Source organism: Polypterus senegalus, chromosome 7 (genome assembly GCF_016835505.1).
Source record: "Polypterus senegalus isolate Bchr_013 chromosome 7, ASM1683550v1, whole genome shotgun sequence".
Taxonomy (NCBI): Eukaryota; Metazoa; Chordata; class Cladistia; order Polypteriformes; family Polypteridae; genus Polypterus; species Polypterus senegalus.
Genome location: NC_053160.1, coordinates 36,270,514 through 36,293,974, shown reverse-complemented (window position 1 = coordinate 36,293,974; position 23,461 = coordinate 36,270,514). Strand labels below are relative to the sequence as shown.

The window sequence follows — 23,461 nt, the reverse complement described above, 5'->3', positions numbered from 1 at the left end:
CTGATTTCTTATTCTTTTGCATGTTTGTCACACAAAATGTTTCTGATCATCAAACACATTTAACCATTAGTCAAATATAACACAAGTAAACACAAAATGCAGTTTTAAATGATGGTTTTTATTAAAAAGGGAGAAAAAAAATCCAAACCTACATGGCCCTGTGTGAAAAAGTAATTGCCCCCTGAACCTAATAACTGGTTGGGCCACCCTTTGCAGCAATAACTGCAATCAAGCGTTTGTGATAACTTGCAATGAGTCTTTTACAGCGCTCTGGAGGAATTTTGGCCCACTCATCTTTGCAGAATTGTTGTAATTCAGCTTTATTTGAGGGTTTTCTAGCATGAACCGCCTTTTTAAGGTCATGCCATAGCATCTCAATTGTATTCAGGTCGGGACTTTGACTAGGCCACTCCAAAGTCTTCATTTTATTTTTCTTCAGCCGTTTAGAAGTGGATTTTCTGGTGTGTTTTGGGTCATTGTCCTGTTGCAGCACCCAAGATCACTTCAGCTTGAGTTGACGAACAGATGGCCGGACATTCTCCTTCAGGATTTTTTGGTAGACAGTAGAATTCATGGCTCCATCTATCACAGCAAGCCTTCCAGGTCCTGAAGCAGCAAAACAACCCCAGACCGTCACACTACCACCACCATACTTTACTGTTGATATGATGTTCTTTTTCTGAAATGCTGTGTTCCTTTTACGCCAGATGTAAGCGGGACATTTGCCTTCAAAAGTTCAACTTTTGTCTCATCAGTCCACAAGGTATTTTCCCAAAAGTCTTGGCAATCATTGAGATGTTTCTTAGCAAAATTGAGATGAGCCCTAATGTTCTTTTTGCTTAACAGTGGTTTGCGTCTTGGAAATCTGCCAAGCAGGCCATTTTTGCCCAGTTTCTTTCTTATGGTGGAGTCGTGAACACTGACCTTAATTGAGGCAAGTGAGGCCTGCAGTTCTTTAGACGTTGTCCTGGGGTCTTTGTGACCTCTCAGATGAGTCGTCTCTGCGCTCTTGGGGTAATTTTGGTCGGCCGGCCACTCCTGGGAAGGTTCACCACTGTTCCATGGTTTTGCCATTTGTGGATAATGGCTCTCACTGTGGTTCGCTGGAGTCCCAAAGCTTTAGAAATGGCTTTATAACCTTTACCAGACTGATAGATCTCAATTACTTCTGTTCTCATTTGTTCCTGAATTTCTTTGGATCTTGGCATGATGTCTAGCTTTTGAGGTGCTTTTGGTCTACTTCTCTGTGTCAGGCAGCTCCTATTTAAGTGATTTCTTGATTGAAACAGGTGTGGCAGTAATCAGGCCTGGGAGTGGCTACGGAAATTGAACTCAGGTGTGATACACCACAGTTAGGTTATTTTTTAACAGGGGGGCAATTACTTTTTCACACATTGGATTTTTTCTCCCTAAATAATAAAAACCATCATTTAAAAACTGCATTTTGTGTTTACTTGTGTTATATTTGACTAATGGTTAAATGTGTTTGATGATCAGAAACATTTTGCGTGACAAACATGCAAAAGAATAAGAAATCAGGAAGGGGGCAAATAGTTTTTCACACCACAGTATAATGAAGTAATTTGGTATCGTAGAAGAGGACAAACAAGCCATAAAAGTTTACATTAGGCTACAACTAAGAAATATGTTGTAAGAAAAAACAGTAATCACTGTCGGTCACCAGCATCAACACATGTATGTACATAATAAAGCCAAATACTGAAGGATGGGGAGAAAGAACAATATTTTACAAAGAAGCTTGTTTGTGGATTTTATAGAAAGCTACAGAAACTCACAAATTCTGGATTGTGAGAGTATCAGGTATCTTAAAGCCATCTTTCATGTTGCAGGGAAAGTTATATCCACGAATGTTATGTGAATTACTCAAACCATGTATATGTTTTAAATTTATTTGGAGAAGGTAAAAATGATTAGTTTAAGCAGGGATTTATAAAAAAAAATATATATGAAAAGCTTTAGTATAAAATACATGGTTCCCCACTTGGTTTCCACATTTCTGACTTTCTAAGCATGTTTCAGGAGGTAAAAGTTGTATGCATAGTTGGATGATCCTACTCAAACCCCACCAAATATGAAATGCCCGTCTGTGTCTTCTTCAGTGCATTCAAGAGTATAATGTAATCAAAAACACTTCCACTGCAAAAGAACAGAAGCCGGGCTGAAAATTCACTAAACCAGATGACCTTTACTAGTAATATGAAAATTTCACTTACAAAACAAAATTAAGTATAATAGCCAGATAAACTCTTCTCCTACTCACAGCAGGAAAATGAGAAATCTAGGGTGATCTGCAGAAAAAAGGATCAATAAAGAAACTGTAATATGTGGTGTTTTGCACATTTTTGTATAAAATGTTTAAGGGTCACAAAGAGGTGATCTTATCATCAGCTATTAATTTTTACCCACATATCCAGTCTAGGATCATGGGGACCTGGTACCGATCCTGGCAACGTCTCCTGTGAAGTATAAACCGCCTCTCTTCAAAGCATTTGTTCAACACAGGTCGCACAGCTATATACACACAATCATACTGGGCTAAATTAAAAATGCCTTTTTTGATTTTATATCATGACAAACAGTTGTACAATTCAGTGTTTAAATAAAAAAAAAATCAAAAAACTTGAAATACATGGTACTGCTGACACCAAGAATACAAAGACTCATTACAAGAACAAACTACTAGTTATTCAAAACTACTGCAGATGAGAACACGTTTTCATAAATGTAGGATACTAATATCCAACAAGCTCGTTCAAAACACAAACATAAAAATACCAAAACATCCATTCGTAACACAGACTATGGCACATGGACACAGATGTGCTCCCAGCATGTGCGATTCTTGTTTTAAGCAACTGCTGCTGCCAGCTAAGATTTTCTAGTATACAAACTTGAATTAGACTGCCTGGGCAAAACAGCATTTGGTTAACAGGCCATGATGGAGCGCACGTTTATATTTAAAAAAATATTTTCTTAGCCATCTTGAATTAAAAACAACAACACACACTTCTGGAAAAGCACCATTTTTTTCCACAGAAGCACAACACAAAATACCACCACTCACATTCTATGTGTGAGATAATCTACTGTATATAATTTTAAGATGATTTCTATCCATCCTGCAGCAATACTCTGTTTGGGTATATTCAGCATTAGTCTTCGTAATATGCCACCTACTGAAACACACTGTATTTTGCAATGCACATAGTAATAAAATACACTCCAATAGACTTTCAATACAATAGGTGGCACATCACAGAACATTTGCACTGCTGTTGAGAATCCTTCACCAAATGCCACGTTAGTGAGACAACAGAAAAAACAGCAGCTACTAATTGTTCATTTATTTTTTATAATCCTAATCACATTTGAGTTGAGTCATTACAGCTATAAAGAGGACACACTGGCCTCCCAGGATCAGGGTTTGAGACACCTGTGGTCATACCTTCAGCTGGCTTCATCTATGCCACAGTCAATAGGATTAGTACTTTCTCTTTTTTTTTTGCATTTCCTTTTTTTTTTTTAGTTATACTGTCGGTTGTAAACACCATAAATTGAAATTAAAAATAACATTACAAGTACATAAAGTAAATGCCTTTAAATATTTATTAGTGTAACCTCTTTAAGAAGGAGAAAGGGCAGAGTGGGCTCTTTTTTCCCCCAAAAGTAGAGTCCATTCCTTAAATGTGGGTACTGACATCCTTTACTACCAACTCTGATGACCAGTGATGACTTTTCTGCGCTGTACTATAGGGATGCGCCGATTAGTTTTTTAAGCCTGACCCCAAGCACTGATTTCATTTTATTTGATCAGCCAACTCCAATCCGTATTCCGATTTTTTTTACCCTTTAAAATGTTTTTTTAACTAAGCTCCCGAATAACCAGTTGCATAGAAGCCTTATTAAAGCATATTTTAATGAACTATAGAACCAATGATATTAACTGTTCATTTTTATTAACAAAATTAAATTCTGTAGGTTTATTGTTCAGTGACCATAAAAATACTAAAATAAAATTACCTTAAAATACATACTTTAATAAAATATGTACAAATATGTATCCATAATACATATGGCATAAAAAAAAATTATTCTCATTAATTACAAGCTGTCACACTATTTATTTTTTTCTGTAATGCACCTATCTGAAACAAGGCTTAATTAAAAACAGAAGTTTTCACCATTTCTCCAACAAAAAATATATATATATTTCTCACACGACCAACAATTAAACACTGCTTAAATTTAAATATACATGCACTTACAGGTTTTAATAGTTTTAAATCATTAATTGCACTATAGCCATTTGCTGTTAAAATTCTTGAATTATTATAAATATGGATTACCATTTTAACAGTCATTTTAATATGCTGTATAACACAGAAACAAAGAGCACAAATCTTTAAAAAAGTCACAAATGTATCAATATTCATAAGTTGTTGATCAAGAAGAGACAACACTAACATGCTTAATTGGTTTAAAAGTACAAGATACATTTTTCTGTTAAGCCAACAAGCCTATTGCTTACTAAGAAGCTATTTCAAATTCTTGTTTACCTTTTCTTTTTCCGATTAAAAATGTAAGCTGCTGCACTGAAAACAAGCTTGTTGTCCAAACTGGATGTAAATGAGAAAATACAAAGGTCTGAATTGATTAAAGCAGCTTTTCTTGCCGTTTGTCTAACTATACAGGAGGATGACGACTCCTATTCCTTTTTCTCAGTTGAACTCATTACTCCACTTTCTTTTACGTAAAGGTTAATATTCCAATTGCCTCTCGCTCTATGCTCTACAGTAAAGTCCATACTGCTAAAACAAGCCTCAACCTTTTTTTTTTTTTCTTTAGATGGCAACGGCTCAACTATCATACTAAATTGCGTAAAGAAGAACTACAACTAAATTGCCATAGGGCTTTCAAAAGCAGGGGTTGTGATCTGGCAATTACGTCTTTTTTTTTAGTAAAAATCGGAGAATTTAGATTGGTGACCAATCAACTGTAGCACCCCAACAGTAGTAGGCCATGCCAATATCTTCACTTCAAGAGAGGCCCACAGAATCAACAAGCTAATTAAGAAGGAAGGCTCAGCTATGGCATTCACTCTCGACCTGCTAGAGTCTGTAGTGGTTGAGAGAATGAAGACAAAATCAAAGTCCATTATGAATAAAAAAAAAATTAAGCAAGACTTGCATAGATGGTCAACCCTTCATCTCAGTTTAGCTGGAAGAATTAACATTGTTAAGATGAATATCCTCCTTAAGTTTCTCTTCTTATTTCAAAACATTCCCATATACATCAATAAATCATTTTTTAAGAAATTAGATTTAACCATAACCACATTTATTTGGAATTCAAAACATTCACGTATCCAAAGAGCGACCCTACAAAGAGCAAAGGTGGCATGGCTCTAACTAACTTTCAATTTTACTACTGGGCAGCAAACATACAAACTATAAAAACCCGGACATGGACACAAATAGAGCACACACAGGCTTGGTCTGCAATAGAAATAAAATCCTGCAGCACTTCTCTACATTCCTTGCTTTGTGAACCAATAAATGCAAGCTATTGCCAATATACTAACAACCCAATTGTGCTTCACTCACTTTAGAATATCGAACCAATGTAGGCAGCATTTTAAGACAGAGAATCTTTTATTGGTGGCACCTCTGCACAAGAACCACCTTTTTCAACCCTCACAAACATATGCAGTTTTAATGTCTGGAAAATATTTGGGATTAAATCACGTAGAGATCTGTACACAGACAATGTCTTTGCATCATACGAACAATTACATTCTAAATTTAACTTTATAGCAACACATTGCTTTAACTATCTTCAAATTAGAAACTTTGTTAAACAGAACCTGCCCAATTTTCCTCACCTCCCACCTCCCTCTATGCTGGAAAAAATACTGCTCAGTTTCAAGGACTTAGACAGCATTTCTGCAACATAAAAAAACATTTTACAGTCCCTCCGTTTCAAAGATCCAAGAGGACAGTGGGAAAAGGAGTGGAATGTAGCAATACAGAGAATTCACTCGCGCTCCATATGCGCAAAGCATACAATTATTCAACTCAAAATTATATATCGAGCACATCTGTCTCACTTAAAATTGTCCAAAATTGACCCAACCTGCGAACGCTGCAATCGAGCTCCAGCCTCACTGGGTCACGTTTTGGGCCTGTACCAAATTAACATCATTCTGGACCAAAATTTTTAAATGCCTTTAATTGCAGCAACTCAAAATTGTACGCAGCACTTTGTATGGCCCCTGTGTTCTTGTATACATGCCTGACAACATCGGTGCATGCTTCTAATGAGATGACAGATGGTGTTGTGGGGGATCTCCTCCCAGATCTGAACCAGGGCATCACTGAGCTCCTGGACAGTCTGAGGTGCAACCTGGTGGCATTGGATGGACCAAAACATAATGTCCCAGAGGTGTTCTATTGGATTTAAGTCAGGAAAGTGTGGTGGCCAGTCAATGGTATCAATTCCTTCATCCTCCAGGAACTGCCTGCATACTCTCACCACATGAGGCCAGGAATTGTCGTGCACCAGGAGTCACTGTACCAGCATAGGGTCTGACAATGGGTCCAAGGATTTCATCCTGATACCTAATGGCAGCCAAGGTGCCTTTGTCAAGCCTGTAGCGGTCTGTGTGACCCTCCATGGATATGCCTCCCCAGACAATCATTAACCCAGCACCAAACTGCTCATGCTGAATGCTGTTACAGGCAGCATAATGTTCTCCATGGCTTCTCCAGACCCTTTCACTTCTGTCACGTGCTCAGGGTGAACCTGCTCTCATCTGTAAAAAGCACAGGGCACCAGTGGTGCATCTGCCAATTCTGGTATTCTATGGCGAATGCCAATCGAGCTGCATGCTGCTGGGCAGTGAGCTCAGGGCCCATTAGAGGACATGGGGCCCTTGGGTCACCCTCATGAAGTCTTTCTGGTTGTTTGGTCAGAGACATTCACACCAGTGGCCTGCTGGAGGTCATTTTGTAGGGCTCTGGCAGTGCTCATCCTGTTCCTCCTTGCCCAAAGGAGCAGATACTGGTCCTGCTGATGGGTTATGGACCTTTTATGGCCCTCTCCAGCTCTCCTAGAGTAACTGCTTGTCTCCTAGAATCTCCTCCATGCCCTTGAGACTGTGCAGGGAGACACAGCAAACCTTCTGGCAATGACACGTATTGATGTGCCATCCTGGAGAAGTTGGACTTCCTGTGCAACCTCTGTAGGGTCCAGGTATCGCCTCATGCTACCAGTAGTGACACTGACTGTAGCCAAATGCAAAACTAGTGAAGAAACAGTCAGAAAAGATGAGGAGGGAAAAATGTCAGTGGCCTCCACCTGTTAAACCATTCCTGTTTTGGGGGTCATCTCATTGTTGCCCCTCTAGTGCATCTGTTGTTAATTTCATTAACACCACAGCAGCTGAAACTGATTAACAACCCCTCTGCTACTTAACTGACCAGATTAATATCCCATAAGTTTCATTAACTTTATGCTATACTCTGATTAAAAAGTGTTCCTTTAATTCTTTTGAGCAGTATATTATTTGAAATTGGAAAAAAATCTAATTGTCACTTAGATGAACTGTGCAGAAATATTTCAAAACCTGGCAGGATTTAAATCAATAACATTTTAGAATAAGCTTTTTTCTCCTCCATTTATCTTTATTCACTTATTAATTCATCTATTTACTTATTTTTACTAGCTTTAACTTTTATTCTGCTGCCCATGCTCTCTTTTTCAGGGGTGGAGTTTGATTTGTTTTAAATTCTATTTTTGTAAAATTGATCTATTTGTATGGAATGTTGTGTGATTTCAATAAAATTATTAAAAAAAAAATGAATAACATCCCATATTGTATGACACATTAAGTACTTTTACCAATGAATTATTCAGCAGAAGTGTGTCAAGAAATGTTACCTTCATAATGCCTCACTCTGTCATCAGCCAAGTCAGAAGTTTGTTTTTGTTATTTCCTTTTTTCGTTTTGTAATTTGAGTGTTTCCTTGAAGGCTGCTGCTGCTGTTGGTTTTATTTCTACATTTCTTGAGCATCTGTAAAAGCTACAGTTCACCTGTGACAAATAAAGCACTATTTATCCCAAGTGACACCCTCTCAATTGTTTTTTTTTAGTAGGGAACACTGGAATATTAATCCTTTTAGACCCTACACCCAAACATCTACCTGGGCAAACAGAGGTAGTTTTGTCTAAAAAGTACAAATACCTTAACACTTTATCTGCTTTATGCCCTCTTATTTAGTATAAAATCAGCTTTCTACTCTTATCAGTTAAGCACAGTACTACATAATATAACATGAAAATAGGAAAGAAAAAAAAAGTATTTTTATTGTAAAAGCAACCAAAATATGCAGAGAGAAACAAATTAAATGAAAAAAAAAACCACACAACCATTCTGTTTCTGAAAAAGATGAAATGGTATTCCTTTTTAAATAAAAAGCATTTCTGAGTAAAAGCAAAATAAACAGCACACTCTTGTAACGAAACACCATAACGGAACTGAGCCACTCTCAGATAAAAATGTTTGTTAACTCTAGAATCCCTGAAGCCTATGAAAAAAAGTCAAAGTCAGGCTACATTAAATTCCTTTGCAGCTTTCCATCAGCGTCTCTGTTTTGCAAATGTGTCAAGCAGCCTACTATCCAATCCCCCACAGACACGTCTGAAGTTCTCCCAGCTCAGATCAGTTTATCTGGGTGTGAGGGGCCTAGAATTATATTTGGTAAATAATATATTGTTATTTGGAATACATACATTTCATGCGTGTTCTGGGTCTACAGCGATCTGTGTAAATGCAGGATGACAGGAAATGCAAGGCAAGAAATGCTGAACACATAACTGAAATAGAAAATTTTTCATGTAATGACAATTCACACATTATACACTTCACGGAAGCATTTTGTCATTACATGAAAAAAAGTTTCTGTTTTAGTTATGTGTTCAACATTCCTTGCTTAGCATTTCCTGTCATCCTGCATTTACACAGATCATTGTAGACACAGAACACACATGAAATGTACATATTCCAAATAATATATTATTTACCCTATACAATTCCAGGCACTTCATTTGGAGATAGAGACTTGAGCTGGAAGAACTTCTGCTGAGGGATGAGTGAGCAGGCTGCTTTGTGCTGGTTGACACATTTGTTTAAAAAAAAAAAAAAAAAAGTTGCTGATGAAGAAGTAGGAAGGAGTTAATGTGGCTCAGCATTACGACTTTTTTCGTAGGCTTCAGAGATTCTACAACAAAATAAGCAAAACACAAGTAAGTAAAAAACAGCATTAGCTCTAAATGCAAAAACCAGTAAAACAAAAAGAATATATATAATATTAGTAATATAGTTTGGCTTGGAGAGTTGGTAAGCTTAGACTCTGACTGGCAGGATACCTTAGTGCTACACCCTCCGCTTGGAAAAGGTAAAATTAGTCTACATACAAAGGTGTGAAGGAATCTGCATCTAAGAAAATAGGATGAATGGTCTAAGCAAGTGGATTTCAAGAGGAAGCACACAAAACACAGAACACAAACATAAACCCTTTGCATGAAAGATAGCAAACTTCATTATCAGGGAAAAAATTATATCCCTGTCAAAGGAACTGTGATAATACCACCACAGTTTTAGAAACCGATACATGAGATTAAGAAGAAGTTCTAAGTTATGAACTGCCTGTTGTGTTAGCCTATTTTTATGTGTTTCTATACTCCTATGCACCACTTAGTAAGCCAAATTACAAATTCTGCTTGAGGCTTGCAAGCAAACTGTCCATTCTTACCTTCCTCGCTAATAAACTTTTTCTTCTCATTCCGCAAGCTTCCAGCTGTAATCGCCCTCTCAATGCCAGTTCAATTAACATACAACCACGCAAACCCGAAGAAATGCAGTCATTCCAAAATGATGTATAACCCTGGAAAACAAAAAAGGAAATTATTGAAAGACTAGAACCTTTAAAGTTAGGCATTCCCATTGTCAAGCTCAGAGATACTGATTATTATGTATTAATACAGAGAAAATGAAAGACTCTTTCCACCATGGACCACCCATATCTGTAAGGTTAACCAGGACAGATGCACAGTTGCAATATAGCTTAAAAAATGTAAAAGTTTTAAAATTTTACAAAATGAGTGAAATATTTGGAGGTTGCTTTTGTTTACAATTGAAACACTTTAGAACTGATTGATGCCAATGTTATAAAAAGTAACCTAGAGGTTTATTAGGATAAAATGGTACTGTTGTGGACAGACACAAGATATGTTTTCCTTTGCTCTTTAAAGGCAAACAGTATATAGATTTTGAATATTAGATATGGTTCTTAACAATTCAAATTTTTCAAGTTAAGTGTACAACTGAAAGTTTTTTTTCAGATGACCAATTATTAATATTACTACATCATATCCTGATTAACTTTAAACTGGTTTGATCGAAGTGAAACACCTCATTCGGGTGCGACAAGTGTTCATAGTATGACAAAGCGCCTGAAGCACCAGTGTTCTAGTATATCATCATCAGTGTACTGATTTGCAAAAGGTGTTCCTCTAGTCACATCTGGTCTGCACTTTAAAGACATTCCACACCAAGGACAAGGTTCCCCAACAGGTAGATGGTACCAAACCACTAACCCACTGCCAGCACAAACACCTGCAGGAGTACAAATATGATGGCTTAGCCTATTTATTGATGATTCTTTTGGTGCTGTCTGCATTGCTAATTAATGGAACCACCAGCATCTCCATTCATGCATTGCTTCTTCTTTTTCCAAAGTTTTTTTTTGATATAGTTACTGCGTTGGTCAGTTGGTACTGCTGTGGTTGTTGGTGGTATGGCACAGAACATGGGAAAGACATTTCATATTTATTTCACATAATGATTGCTTCTTGCTTGTTGACTTCCGTTTGATTAATGAAAAATTAACCACAGAAAATAATAAACTTTAGAAGCATATTTAAAAATTAATCTTTATTTTTATACAACTACAATTGATTTAACAAAACATGAATGGATGATCAGATCAAATTTTTTGATGTGACACTATGGCTTGCCTAAAGCATAAATTCCATAAAAAATAAAAAACTAATGTAAATACAGGTTACTGAAGCTACAAAATATGGTAGGCATTAATTTTAAGGGGTAATTTTTGTACCCACTTACTAAAATTCAGAGGCATATTATAAACAAATATGTATATTTTGCAAAATATACAAACTAGCATTTTACATTATCTGAAAAGTGAAAGCAATTTTAGTTTTTATCAACGGCAGAAAAACATTTTGTGAAGTATATGCATTCAATCTCCTGGTTTTATTTTTTAAAAATGTCAAAAACAAACAAGTAAAATAGTAATCCAATTATTTTTTTATTTTTACATTCTATTCCTGTCAACTACTTTGATGAACCATGCAAGTACAAATTTGATTGTACTAAATAAACATGAAAATAAACTGAACTTGACATGTTTCGTGTATGTTCAGCCCAAAGAACTATTGACTAAAGTAAAAGACATAGCAGACCACTCAGAGTCACTCATCAGTGTAATTTTGTATTAAAATTAACCACATGTATTTTATTAAAGGTATTAATTCAAAAAATGCTAAAATCTAATCCAATGTTATTTTATTATTTTAATCTCCAGACTACAAAGCCAGAGATTTGTAATAAGCATAAGAGAAGGCAGCCAAACAAAGGTTGCACAGATGAGGGTAATGCATGCAGTACAGGGGCCCCAATATAATGGCCACATTTTATTTATATATATATGGACTGTCAGATCAAATGTCACTATTCAAATATAACTTGTGTGTGGGTTGGGAAGAGTGTTATTTAAAAGGCAAAACCGGACATAAGTTGTAAAAGAACGGCTGTTTATTATAAATTACACTAATGTCAGCATCATGTTACTCTGAACTAGTTTGTCAAAAGTATCAAAATACTGACTAAGTATCAATTTTAACATTTTAAAATTCCTTCGGTACTCATTTAGCATTGTATTGATCCTAAAGCCTACATTACGAATGCACTTCCAATTCGCAGTGGCTGCCCTGTTTCCATCCACTCACAAGTGGTAATAAGATGAGAATTACAGCAGTGTCGGAGCCTTCAACAACAAGCTTAACTGACACAGTGCAGCAGGAGTGGGTCTGGAAATACTTCGGCTTTGTAGCAAATGGTGATGTAAAACCAAAAAGTAATTGTAAGAGAGTCAAGACCAAATTTTAAATATCTTATTACTAAATTATGAAAACAATAATAAATATAAACCTGTAAACTACTGCATTTGAAGTAGGGATTTTACATTTATTTTTTTTCTACATGCTAAAATGTTTTTGTAGCCAGTTAAAACATTTAACACATCAAGACGGGGTTCTTCAACTATTTTTCTGGGATCATTTTCATTCTCTGTCATTCTTTTCACACTGGTCTGTGCGGTGCTTTTCTGAATAATGATCTTACAGCCATGCCACTAAAAGACGAGCGCACTGCACAAAACTTTGCTGCATGAATTTAGCACACTGTGCATGATTTGAAATACCTATAAGGAGAATTGTAGCAGCTGTGCATAAGAATGGCTCCAGTATTGTACTGGATGCAAACATTTTTCTTTTTGGATCATTTATTTTTTTAATCAACATAGGAAAATTTATTGATTGGCTGACTGATTGAAAAAATTATAATTTATCGATTATCAAAGTAATCATTAGTGGCAGCTCTTGTAGTGAAGTTAGCCTCCGAAGAACCAGATTAAATTATATGTAAAGCACGGGTCATAAAACTTACAATATTTTTGAACATATTCTACCATAAAATAGGACATATGTCCTCTTGCTGTGTGGCAATAAGTACTCTTATATGACGTCACAATATAAGAGGAAATAATTTCTGTATGAAAAGAAAAATGTATACATATATACTGTACAGACTTATTTTGAGGAAACAGGGCAAGAACTGTGGTACAGTTTTTATCTTATCAGTCAATTAAAACAAAACCGGCAATGCCCTAAGCATGTTAAATATTGACAAAAAACACACACTGAGGAATAAAAAACACTTAAAGCAAATGTCACTATTAAAAACAAGAAAAAAGCAAACTGCAGAAGTAGACACAAGTGGAGACAGTGCATGATTCATGTACTATTTAAATTACAGCAGACACATCTCATCTCTAAGTAACAAACTACTTGATAAGGGTTAACATAAAAGAATTTTGCCCAGTTAAAAATCATTTATTTAAAAACCCTAAACCAAATTAACTGGTTCAGATTCAGCAATCTTTGCAGATTGGAGAAACATTCCCCTTCAGACACAAATAGTAAGAATTAAATAAGAAATGCACATTAACTGCATGATATTTTGGATAGGTTGTTATGGGCCAGTTAGAAATAGGGTTGTGATGGTCAAGAATTTGGGCTCATGATCAATTAAACTCGGTAATCGCATTCATTGGGATTATTTATTACTTTAACATTGGTATACCAATTAAGACCTAAATAAAAAATGATTAACAAATTTGAACTTCAGGCCAGGAAACTAACAGAATTGGTTGTCTCCTCTGTAGTAATGCCTGGCATTCCCCCTCAATAACAGGGATCACACCTTTGACAATGGCAGCCTATCAGTCAGGAAAATCACAAGGGAAAGACTCCCTGTGAGGAAAAAGGGAGGTAGGAAATGCGAGGAACACGACCCTTGGAATTCTGATTGTGCCAACACATTCATTCCCCTAAATTAACTGGGAGTCTGGTAGGGTTTTTGACTCTAAATAATACCAGTAAAATAAATGCAACAGCTAAATTAAATATGCTAAAATTAACAGACTAAATTAACAGACCACAAAAATCAAAATGCACAATGTGCAACAACCAAAAAGGCACACATCCTAAGCTTTCTAACCAATAACCAATTCATGTTCTGCGTTTTAGGCTAGGTGCAGTAGATGACCGTAGTGCCCAATGTAATGAATGCTAATTAAGTATGTTGTACATTGATCAGCTTTGAACCGGGACTCATGATAAAATACTACTTTAAAAAAAGATATAATTATTATTTATCACACACAACAGCAGGCCTGAAAAACAAAGAATGGAAGTCATGCAAGCTAGTCAAAATTCAACCAATATTGTAATTTTTGGGCTAGTTTCTAGGATTTTTTTTTAGCAAATTATATTGATAACTTTTATAAAACGCATGGTATACAACAAACAGATTTCCTACTTTATTCATTTTTTTATTGGTTTGATGAACTATCACAATGAATTACAAATCAGTTGGGCATGCATTCGACTCAGATCCATCTCACATTTCTCCCACCTCCTGTCAATAGCAGTGACTTGTTTGGATTTGATGTCATCATTTACAGATATTACACATGGATCAAATGATACTTCTATTTTTTTCCAATGAGACACAGTATATGTTACTATGTTTGCGAAGTGCCATCTTGCATTATCAACTAAGCATCTAAACTAATCAGAAATTTACATACTATACCAAAGCCTGCCTGAATGAATGATTTCCCTGAGAAACAGATATCATGCTCGTGGCACTATAACAATGAGTTTAGAAAATTGTTAAAAACAATTTAAGATCAGATGAAAATATAAAAATTGCCCACAGACTCTGAATGCACAACTGCTTAATTAACACACAACGCAGCTCAACTTTGCTCACATTTAAAGTGGTCTGACTGCAGGAAACAAAAAGAAAAAAAATATTAAATGTGTTAAAAGTTGGCAACAATGAAAGCGTGGCCAACAACCAATGTGTTTCACCATCTTTATGTTAATAGCCTCAAAGAACTAGAAGAATTTGCTAGTCCTTTCCAGATATCTCATCCCTTGAAGAATCCTAATTGACAGTACAAAACTTTGTTCAGACAACATCTGGCAAATCACTTAGCAGGAAAGAACCCAGTGACAAGGAGAACAAACTATGGTAGGACATAACAAATGGCACCAATAGTTACACCGCAAAAGACGTAGCACCAATTCAAGTCACCTAAAGGAATGGATTAAAACAACTTCTGAAAACTTTACAGTGGAATCTGTGGTTGGTCTTTGATGAATGTATGATCTGCATTACTAGTACAACAGTGTAAACTAGTGCGCAAAACACCCTGTGGCAATCGGGGGTTGTGTTAGCATTCCTTTATTGGCTGAAATCTAAAAAATGACTGTGGTGCCATGAAAAATACAGCTTGCTCTAAATAATTCAATCACACAGGATATGCCCATTTTAAATAGGAAATTTACATCTCACACACACACACGGCTCCACGCAGGAGGAAAAAAAAATGGCCGCTCAGACACTCGCTTCAACAGCACCAAAATCTCCATTGTTTGGGACATGTTCATTGTTCTGTGTGAATTTAAATAAATGAAAAAAAACAGAATTGTGTTGTTTGCAAATACCTAGAGGTGCACTCTTCTGAAAAAACAGGTGGAATCTTACAGGTCTACCTATTTTGTCTTTGCACGATTCCTGGAGTTTATGAAAAAAAATCTACTGTTAATCTTGTTTGCACTGGATTACGATGTGTAGATTGTCATACAGTACTTTTTAAACTTGTTACTTATTCATTTGTGTCCAGTGACTTTGAAACTAGTTTTATTATTCATTTTACAATGACATTCCAAACCTTTTTATGATGTAATTGCTAGGATTGCGTCTTAGTAATCTTTTCTCCGTGTTCATAATAAAAATGACACGACTTAAGTAACAGCTAATGCGTTTCTCATATGATTAATACATTACGTTCAGTTTCCAATGTCTGCTCTTTTTTTGTAGAGCCTAGTAGTGGCCAATCTTGCAGAACTGTGATCGACTTTAGATATGTTGCTGATTGGAACTGTCAGCTTTCTAGTTTGCAATGTATTTCCTTTTGAGACACGAGACTTGTCTTCTCACGCAGGCTTTTAAGTGTTTCCCCAGAGAGCTGCAACAGATACCTGAAAAGACACTTTAGCTTTGACAAAAGTATTTTTGTGGAGACAAACTGAATAAAATCTTTTTCTGGTAGTACTAATGGCTAAGCTGACAATTGTAAATTACATCAACACCTTTTGGTGAAATATTTAACTTGATATTGATATTCCAAGTTTTTATGAGTAGTAGGATGAGTGGTGCATAACCAGATAGAGCAACTCGACCATAATGAAACATTTCAACAGATGGAAGCAAGCTGCAATCAATAAAATGATAGTCTATTTGTTGGTAACTTGTCAGCACTGGTGAGAAAAAAGAATATTGTCTTTAACTCTTTCAGGGCGGATGGCGACTATTTTTGAAATTCAGGGGTAGAGGATCGTAATCGGCTGTAAACTGTGACAAAACTCACCATTATGTTTTAGTTCGACTCTCTCTTTAAAGTTAGCTTCGTTGATTTAACCGAGATTTCCTGCGCGTGCATGAGTAGCAAAGAGCAAACAACCCCTCAAATGGCATTGACATCTAGTGAAAGACCAAAGCGAATGCACAAAGCAAAATACTCTGTGGACGACGTTTTGCATATCATATCGCCGAATCAGACTCCGAGTTGTTGGATTTTGATGCAAGTGATCTGGAGATCAAAGCGCGAGGGCCAGCGCCAGCTGATCGTGGTGCTGAACATGTCTGTGTAGCTAATGCACCTACGTACTTCACCTGGGAGGACTGCCTCTTACCGATGACAAGAGGTACAAACCAGATTGAGTCACACTGCGACTGCTGCATGAAGACAGCCAGGCAGCCAGCCCATCGCGTATTCCTTCTGGTCACTGAGCCGCCCCTGTGCAGTCGCTGCTGCCAGAGTCGCCAAAAATGGGTGCTGACAGCAGCCCCGACATGCAGCAAAAAACGTTTTATATTGATTTACAGTATGTGTGCTTTTCAGAATACTGGAAAAAATATTCAGCCCTCAAAGAGTTAATATGAGTGGGAAGACCTCAGCAGATCTGGCATTTTATGTCCCTTGAATTAAATTAAATAGTAAGGAAATACTCCTCACCATTTTAATACTATTATAAAGAAAACTGCAAAATCCCTCCCAAATTATATAAGGCCATGAGGAGAAAATATGTATCCTACAATTTAAATAAATAAAGAAAACAGCAACATTTTAATTCGTGATTTAGACCTCTGACAATCCATCCTTAAACAGTCACAGTTACCGAACTTTACTGTTATTTTAAACAAAATTTTAAAATTTGTAGTCTCCTCTAGCTCTTCTGGTAACCATTCATCCTTTATGGTTACCATATGGTTATGAAAGAATAATTGAGAATAGTTCTTCCCTTACAGTGTCCTCACCTCACATGGCTTTGCCTCTCCAAATCAATCCAAACTCCAGCATCTTGTAGTCCCGGTCCTCTGACACACGACCATGTTACCCAGCAGGGCACACCAGAAACAAACAGGCGTGCCCCATCAATGATAAATAAACGCTACTAAAACATCAATATTATATTTACATTTTTCCCAGAAATAAACCAGAAAATTAAAATATGAAAATACTTTACCTGTTCCATCTTAGTAATACTTTAAATCCAAGGATCTTAGCCACTTTCACTAATGGCCCATAATTCTATTTATCAACAAGCTAAGTGGGAAGCACAATAAGAAATAAACCGGCTTCAATTCAATTCAAAAGAGCACGTAATTTTAGGTTCACACACAAAATACAGTATATATGTTTGCCTAGTTATGACATCAACATTTGGTCATTTTTTCAGACCAAACCTTTTATTCAAGAAACGCCAATGAAGACAAGCACTGAACAAAGAAAAATGAGAGCACCTTTTAACATTTAGTACAAACCTAACCAAACTTCCAAACCAGTTTGTGTAATTAACAATGTAAAATGTGCTTTCTTCAACTTACTTGAACTGTTTGCTAAATAAAATTAAGCAACTTTTTATGAACAACATGCTTTAGTAGTGAGCTTTCTGATGCTGTCAAGAGAAGACTAATCTTTACAGTCAACAGACAGGCGAGTGATAAAACAACAAAGTTGAGACTGCAGATTACGGTTCATGAGACGCACCCAAAAACATGACTTAACTCAGCACATTGCCTAGTGTAAGCTCTACTCATATATGCCAAAGGACGCCTGTCAGAGTATCAGCAAATACTGGGAATGGCACTACATTGAATTGCAATCTTCATACTCACTAACGCTTAATTCTCTCTTTTAATTTTAGTAAAGATTTAAAATGCACTGCCTCCTGATTGCTATCACTCATCCTCTTTATACATCACACCTCCTAATTCTCTTTCATTTGCACTTCCAGGTCATAGTGTGTAAGTGAAGGGAAAGAATACAATTACAAGCACTCATGAGGCCTCATAAAGAGTTCACTTGGCAGAACTTGCAACATTTGCGATACGACTGGTTACAAGCCGCACAACCCCCAGTTGAAAGCACAGCCAGGTAAAGTGACTTGCTCTTGGTTACACTGCGTCATTTGAGCCAACATCCTCAGGGTTTGACATCCAGTCTTAATCATTATGCCACACAGAGAAGTCTTGTGGTCCCACTGTGTCTGCAGGATTTTGTCCTGTCCTAACTGAATTTGAAACACACTGCTACCTTTATTATGAGAGCCGTTTACCAGTTAATGTGTTTTGGTATCAACAAATATTCACACTAACAAAAACACTTTGCATACTACAATGCGTAACATGCATATCTCAGTATCACTTATATTTAAAGAAATACTCTAGCCAAAAATGTTACCTGTGTATATATTACACATGCTTTTGAGTTGAAGACAGGACTTTTGACCAATGAATGAGGGGTAGAGGTGGCTTTTCAGTTCAAAAGCACAGAATTATGGAATGGTGTTTTCTCCGTTTATAACTGTAAGCTGCACACCTCACGAGTAACCTGACTTTTTTTTTTCCATGGATGTTTTTCACATTATTTGCCATTGTACAGCATGGGTCAGTAATAAAGTGCATCCGGAAAGTATTCACAGCACATCACTTTTTCCACATTTTGTTATGTTACAGCCTTATACTAAAATGGATTAAATTCATTTTTTGACTCAGAATTCTACACACAACACCCCATAATGACAACGTGAGAAAAGTTTACTTGAGGTTTTTGCAAATTTATTAAAAATAAAAAAATTGAGAAAGCACATGTACAGAAGTATTCACAGCCTTTGCCATGAAGCTGAAAATTGAGCGCAGGTGCATCCTGTTTCCCCGATCATCCTTGAGATGTTTGTGCAGCTTAAGTGGAGTCCACCTGTGGTAAATTCAGTTGACTGGACATGATTTGGAAAGGCACACACTTGTCTATATAAGGTCCCACCGTTGACAGTTCATGGGGCATCTTTCACCAGGACAACGACCCTAAGCACACAGCCAAGATATCAAAGGGGAGGCTTCAGGACAACTCTGTGAATGTCCTTGAGTGGCCCAGCCAGAGTCCAGACTTGAATCCGATTGAACATCTCTGGAGAGATCTTAAAATGGCTGTGCACCGACGCTTCACATCCAACCTGATGGAGCTTGAGAGGTGCTGCAAAGGGGAATAGACGAAACTGGCCAAGGATAGGTGTGCCAAGCTTGTGGCATCATATTCAAAAAGACTTGAAGCCGTAATTGCTGCCAAAGGTGCATCGCCAAAGTATTGAGCAAAGGCTGTGAATACTTATGTACTTTTGACTTCTCATTTTATTTTTAATAAATTTGCAAAAACCTCAGGTAAACTTTTTTCACGTTGTCATTATGGGGTGTTGTGTGTAGAAAAAAATGAATTTAATCCACTTTGGAATAAGGCTGTAACATAAAATGTGGAAAAAGTGATGTGCTGTGAATACTTTCTGGATGCACTGTTAAGTTCTTCTATGCCATAATCCTCCCGCTCCCTCTGTATCTCTCATTCTGCTTGATAAACAAATCATTCTACAAAGTACATCATGTAGTATTCCTTTAAAGGCTTGAAGTTTGGAGAATTAGGTTGTTGTCTTCTATTTCAAGACATTGAAAGCTGCCATCTAAAGGAACTTACATTACAAAGTACTTTTTAAGAATAAGGTGTTTGTTTAAATCAGTTTGCAAAAAAAGTTGTAATGCTCTCACATATAACGTCACCATAAAGGTGGAGTGAAGTAATAGTCCTTTATCCCTTGTACTTTGTAATGATGACCGAGGAAAAACTCTTTATCCGTTTGCATGCATAATGGAGAGAAAGTAGCTTATGCTTCAATGGAAGTGGATGGTGGCCAACGCAGGAAACAGCAACTAATACAAAAATGTCCATGAAAAAATGTCATGTTACTCATCTGGCATAATCCACATAGTCATCCATACTCAAAACATGCAAAACTTGTGCATTTTTCACTTAAGTATTGCTAAATTGACATCTCTGTTAAAACAAATTTAGCCCATGTGCGTTTTACATTTTCTTAGCATATAACGTGATGTCTTTACGTGGATTATGTGACACAAGTAACGTGAACTTTTCAGTTCAAAAAGTGTGAAGGGGTTCCGGGTTGTGATCTTATTTCACTGGAGGATCTGATTTAACAATATTTTAGCAAAAATACATGCATTTTACAGATATTCGGTGTGATTTGACACGGATTATATAACAGGAGTAATGTGATATTTAGTTCATGAACGTTTTGACTGTGTATACGGTTTCCAGTGTTGGCCACCATTTGCTTGCTTTGAACCATAAACCATATTTTCCGTGAAAATATGACATTAAAAGTTTTTTTCGGCCAAATCCATGTTGTAACATTTACAAACAAATATTTGGTTAGCGTATTCCTTTAAGTTTTCTGGGATGAGTCTTAAATAGTCACAGTCACACACACTGTATATTCAAACATATGGACACAGATGCAGTTAAGTGTTTTATGCAGGTAACGGTTTTTAAAACATTCTCAAACACGCTTAATTCAAGTCGGGCTCGCGGGATCCAAAGCCTCTCCCGGCAACAGACACCAGCGCAGGAGTGGATATCAACGTTAGCACTTTTATTTTACTCATTTATCAAAATGTATTTATTGACAAGTGCGGGGATAAAGCATGGAATTGATTCGATTGGGGTTGTTTTAAGGAATGAGAGTATTAACAAGTAAGACGCTCATATAGTTTATGACTTAATGACAAAACCTGCATAGTCTCCAGGCAATTCTCCCTCCACCCGTGTGTCTGTTGTAATTCGAAATGTTAACCAGCCACGAGTGCAAAGCAACACATCACAAAAGCGGATTGTTTGCAACAGCACGAGTTTCGGTTATCGAGAAGTAACGGCATGTTATGATTTCTACTGCTACCTTTTGAAACGTTAATTTGCGCTCTCATGCTATGAAATAAACATTGGGCATCTTGTTGCTAGTCATGTTTGGTTGCGTCTGTACGTTCGACTTCTACCCCCAAAATGACAAACATACCATTAAACAAGAGGAACTGACATATGGTTTTATCGAACGAGCTGTTAAGACGCCCGATTATACGGCATATAAACGACAGCCCATGTAAAACTAAGTAAATGCACCCCTGTTGCGGAGTGGGACGAGGACTCCCAGACACCCCCCGACCTTTGAGCCTTAAAGTTGTGGGGCGTTAGTACGACACGCTGCCAACTTCCCTCTAGACACTCCTCCGGTTGCATTACCGTAAAAAAAAGTAAAGCTACAAGTACTGCAGAAATGTAAATTTAGAAGTGCACCTCACGATCTTTCAGGCCCAGAAGCAGCACCTCTTCCATTAGCGTAAGCCGAGTTTCTTTGGAGTCTCCCTTGTCATCGTCCTCTTGCTCTTCTCCCCGCCGAGTTTCCAAATCCTCATCCCCGGAACCTCGCTCCTTGTCAGCGGCAGCTGCGGCGGCGCTTCGGGAGGCCTCGGTCCGCCTCTGCACCAGGCCCGAGCTCCGCTGGGTCAGAGAAGTCATGCTACCAAGTCCGAATCGCAGTCACACATGCACGCACAAACGGGGAAAGAGACAGAGAGGGCTGCAGCCTGCCTTGGGTCGCTCGCAATCACTTTGCTTCTTTCCCCTTTTTTTATCTTCCCCCTCTCGCTTATTTTACGCTTAGACTTTCCAGACAGTCATGGATTCGGGAAGAAGCCCCGCCGTTGATTCTCTGACTCCCCACTTTGACAGTTCTCCCAACTGTCTCCCTGATAGGAAGTGCACCGATTCCAATTCGGCCTCTTTCTGTCTGAGATACACACTCTCTCACTCCCCCTTTCTTTTCTTCTCTTTTCCTCGGCTGCTTTCTTGATGCACTCCTTCCCGAGTCTCATCCAATATGGCGGCAGGTGGTGACGTCAGCAGTCAATGTGGCACTTTCATCCTCCCTCCAGGTAGGGGGGGGTGGCCAAGAAGGAGCGCGCAGAAACTGAACGGGGCAGCAGCGGGGGGCAGTGCGTGTCACAGTAGGGGGGCAGCAGGATGAAACAATTATGGGTCCACCTTCAATTTTTTATCTAGGTGAGTCCCACGCGGGAAGCCTACTTGATAATCAGTTCAGTTTACTTTTATGTAGCGATATCCCCCGAAGACAGGCATATAGCATGAACAGATCTACGAATATAAAACAGTATCTGCATGCAACAAAAATGTGTGTAATATGTTCATCAATGTAAAATGATTGACTTTATTTGATTGATAGATAGATAGACAGAACTTGTGTCCTGAGGGAAATTTGGATTTTCACAGAAGCTCGATATAAACTGCTCAAAAAAATTAAAGGAACACTTTGAAAACACATCACATCTCAATGGGAGAAAAAAAATCATGCTGGATATTTATACAGATATGCACTGGGTAATGTGTTAGGAACGAAATGATGTCACATCATTTGATGGAAATGAAAATTATCAACCTACAGAGGGCTGAATTCAAAGACACCCCGAAAATCAAAGTGAAGAAATGATGCGGCAGGCTAGTCCATTTTCCCAAAATTTCATTGCAGAAATTCAAAATTGTACTCTGTAGTTTGTATTGCCCCCACGTGCTTCAGGCATGCTCCTAATGAGACAACATAAGGTGTTCTGGAGGATCTCCTCCCAGATCTGGACCAGGGCATCACTGAGCTCCTGGACAGTCTGAGGTTCAACCTGGTTACATCAGATGGACCGAAACATAATGTCCCAGAGGTGTTCTACTGGCTTTAGGTCGGGCGAGCGTGAGAGCCAGTCAATGGTATCAATTCCTTCATCCTCCAGGAACTGCCTGCATACTCTCGCCACATGAGGCCCGGGCATTGTCGTGCACCAGGAGGAACCCAGGACCCACTACACCAGCATAGGGTCTGACAATGGGTCCAAGGATTTCATCCTGATACCTAATGGCAGTCAAGGTGCCGTTGTCTATCCTGTAGAGGTCTCTGCGTCCCTCTATGGATATGCCTCCCCAGACCATCACTGACACACCACCAAACCAGTCATGCTGAGCGATGTTACAGACA

At 37.7% G+C, this 23,461-nt stretch overlaps 1 protein-coding gene across 1 annotated transcript in view; it reads right to left on the bottom strand.

Moving 5' to 3' along the window:
• Nucleotides 1-22,321, bottom strand: part of LOC120532471 (Golgi phosphoprotein 3) — a 36,262-nt gene extending 13,941 nt beyond the window's left edge. The window contains exons 1-2 of the mRNA XM_039758491.1: nt 21,718-22,321; nt 9,835-9,966 (exon numbers count right to left, since the gene is read on the bottom strand). Of these exons, the coding sequence (XP_039614425.1) occupies nt 9,835-9,966; nt 21,718-21,939 (354 nt within the window). The 5' untranslated portion in view covers nt 21,940-22,321. The remainder of the gene's footprint in view (nt 1-9,834; nt 9,967-21,717) is intronic.
• Between the last annotated feature and the right edge of the window lie 1,140 nt (nt 22,322-23,461).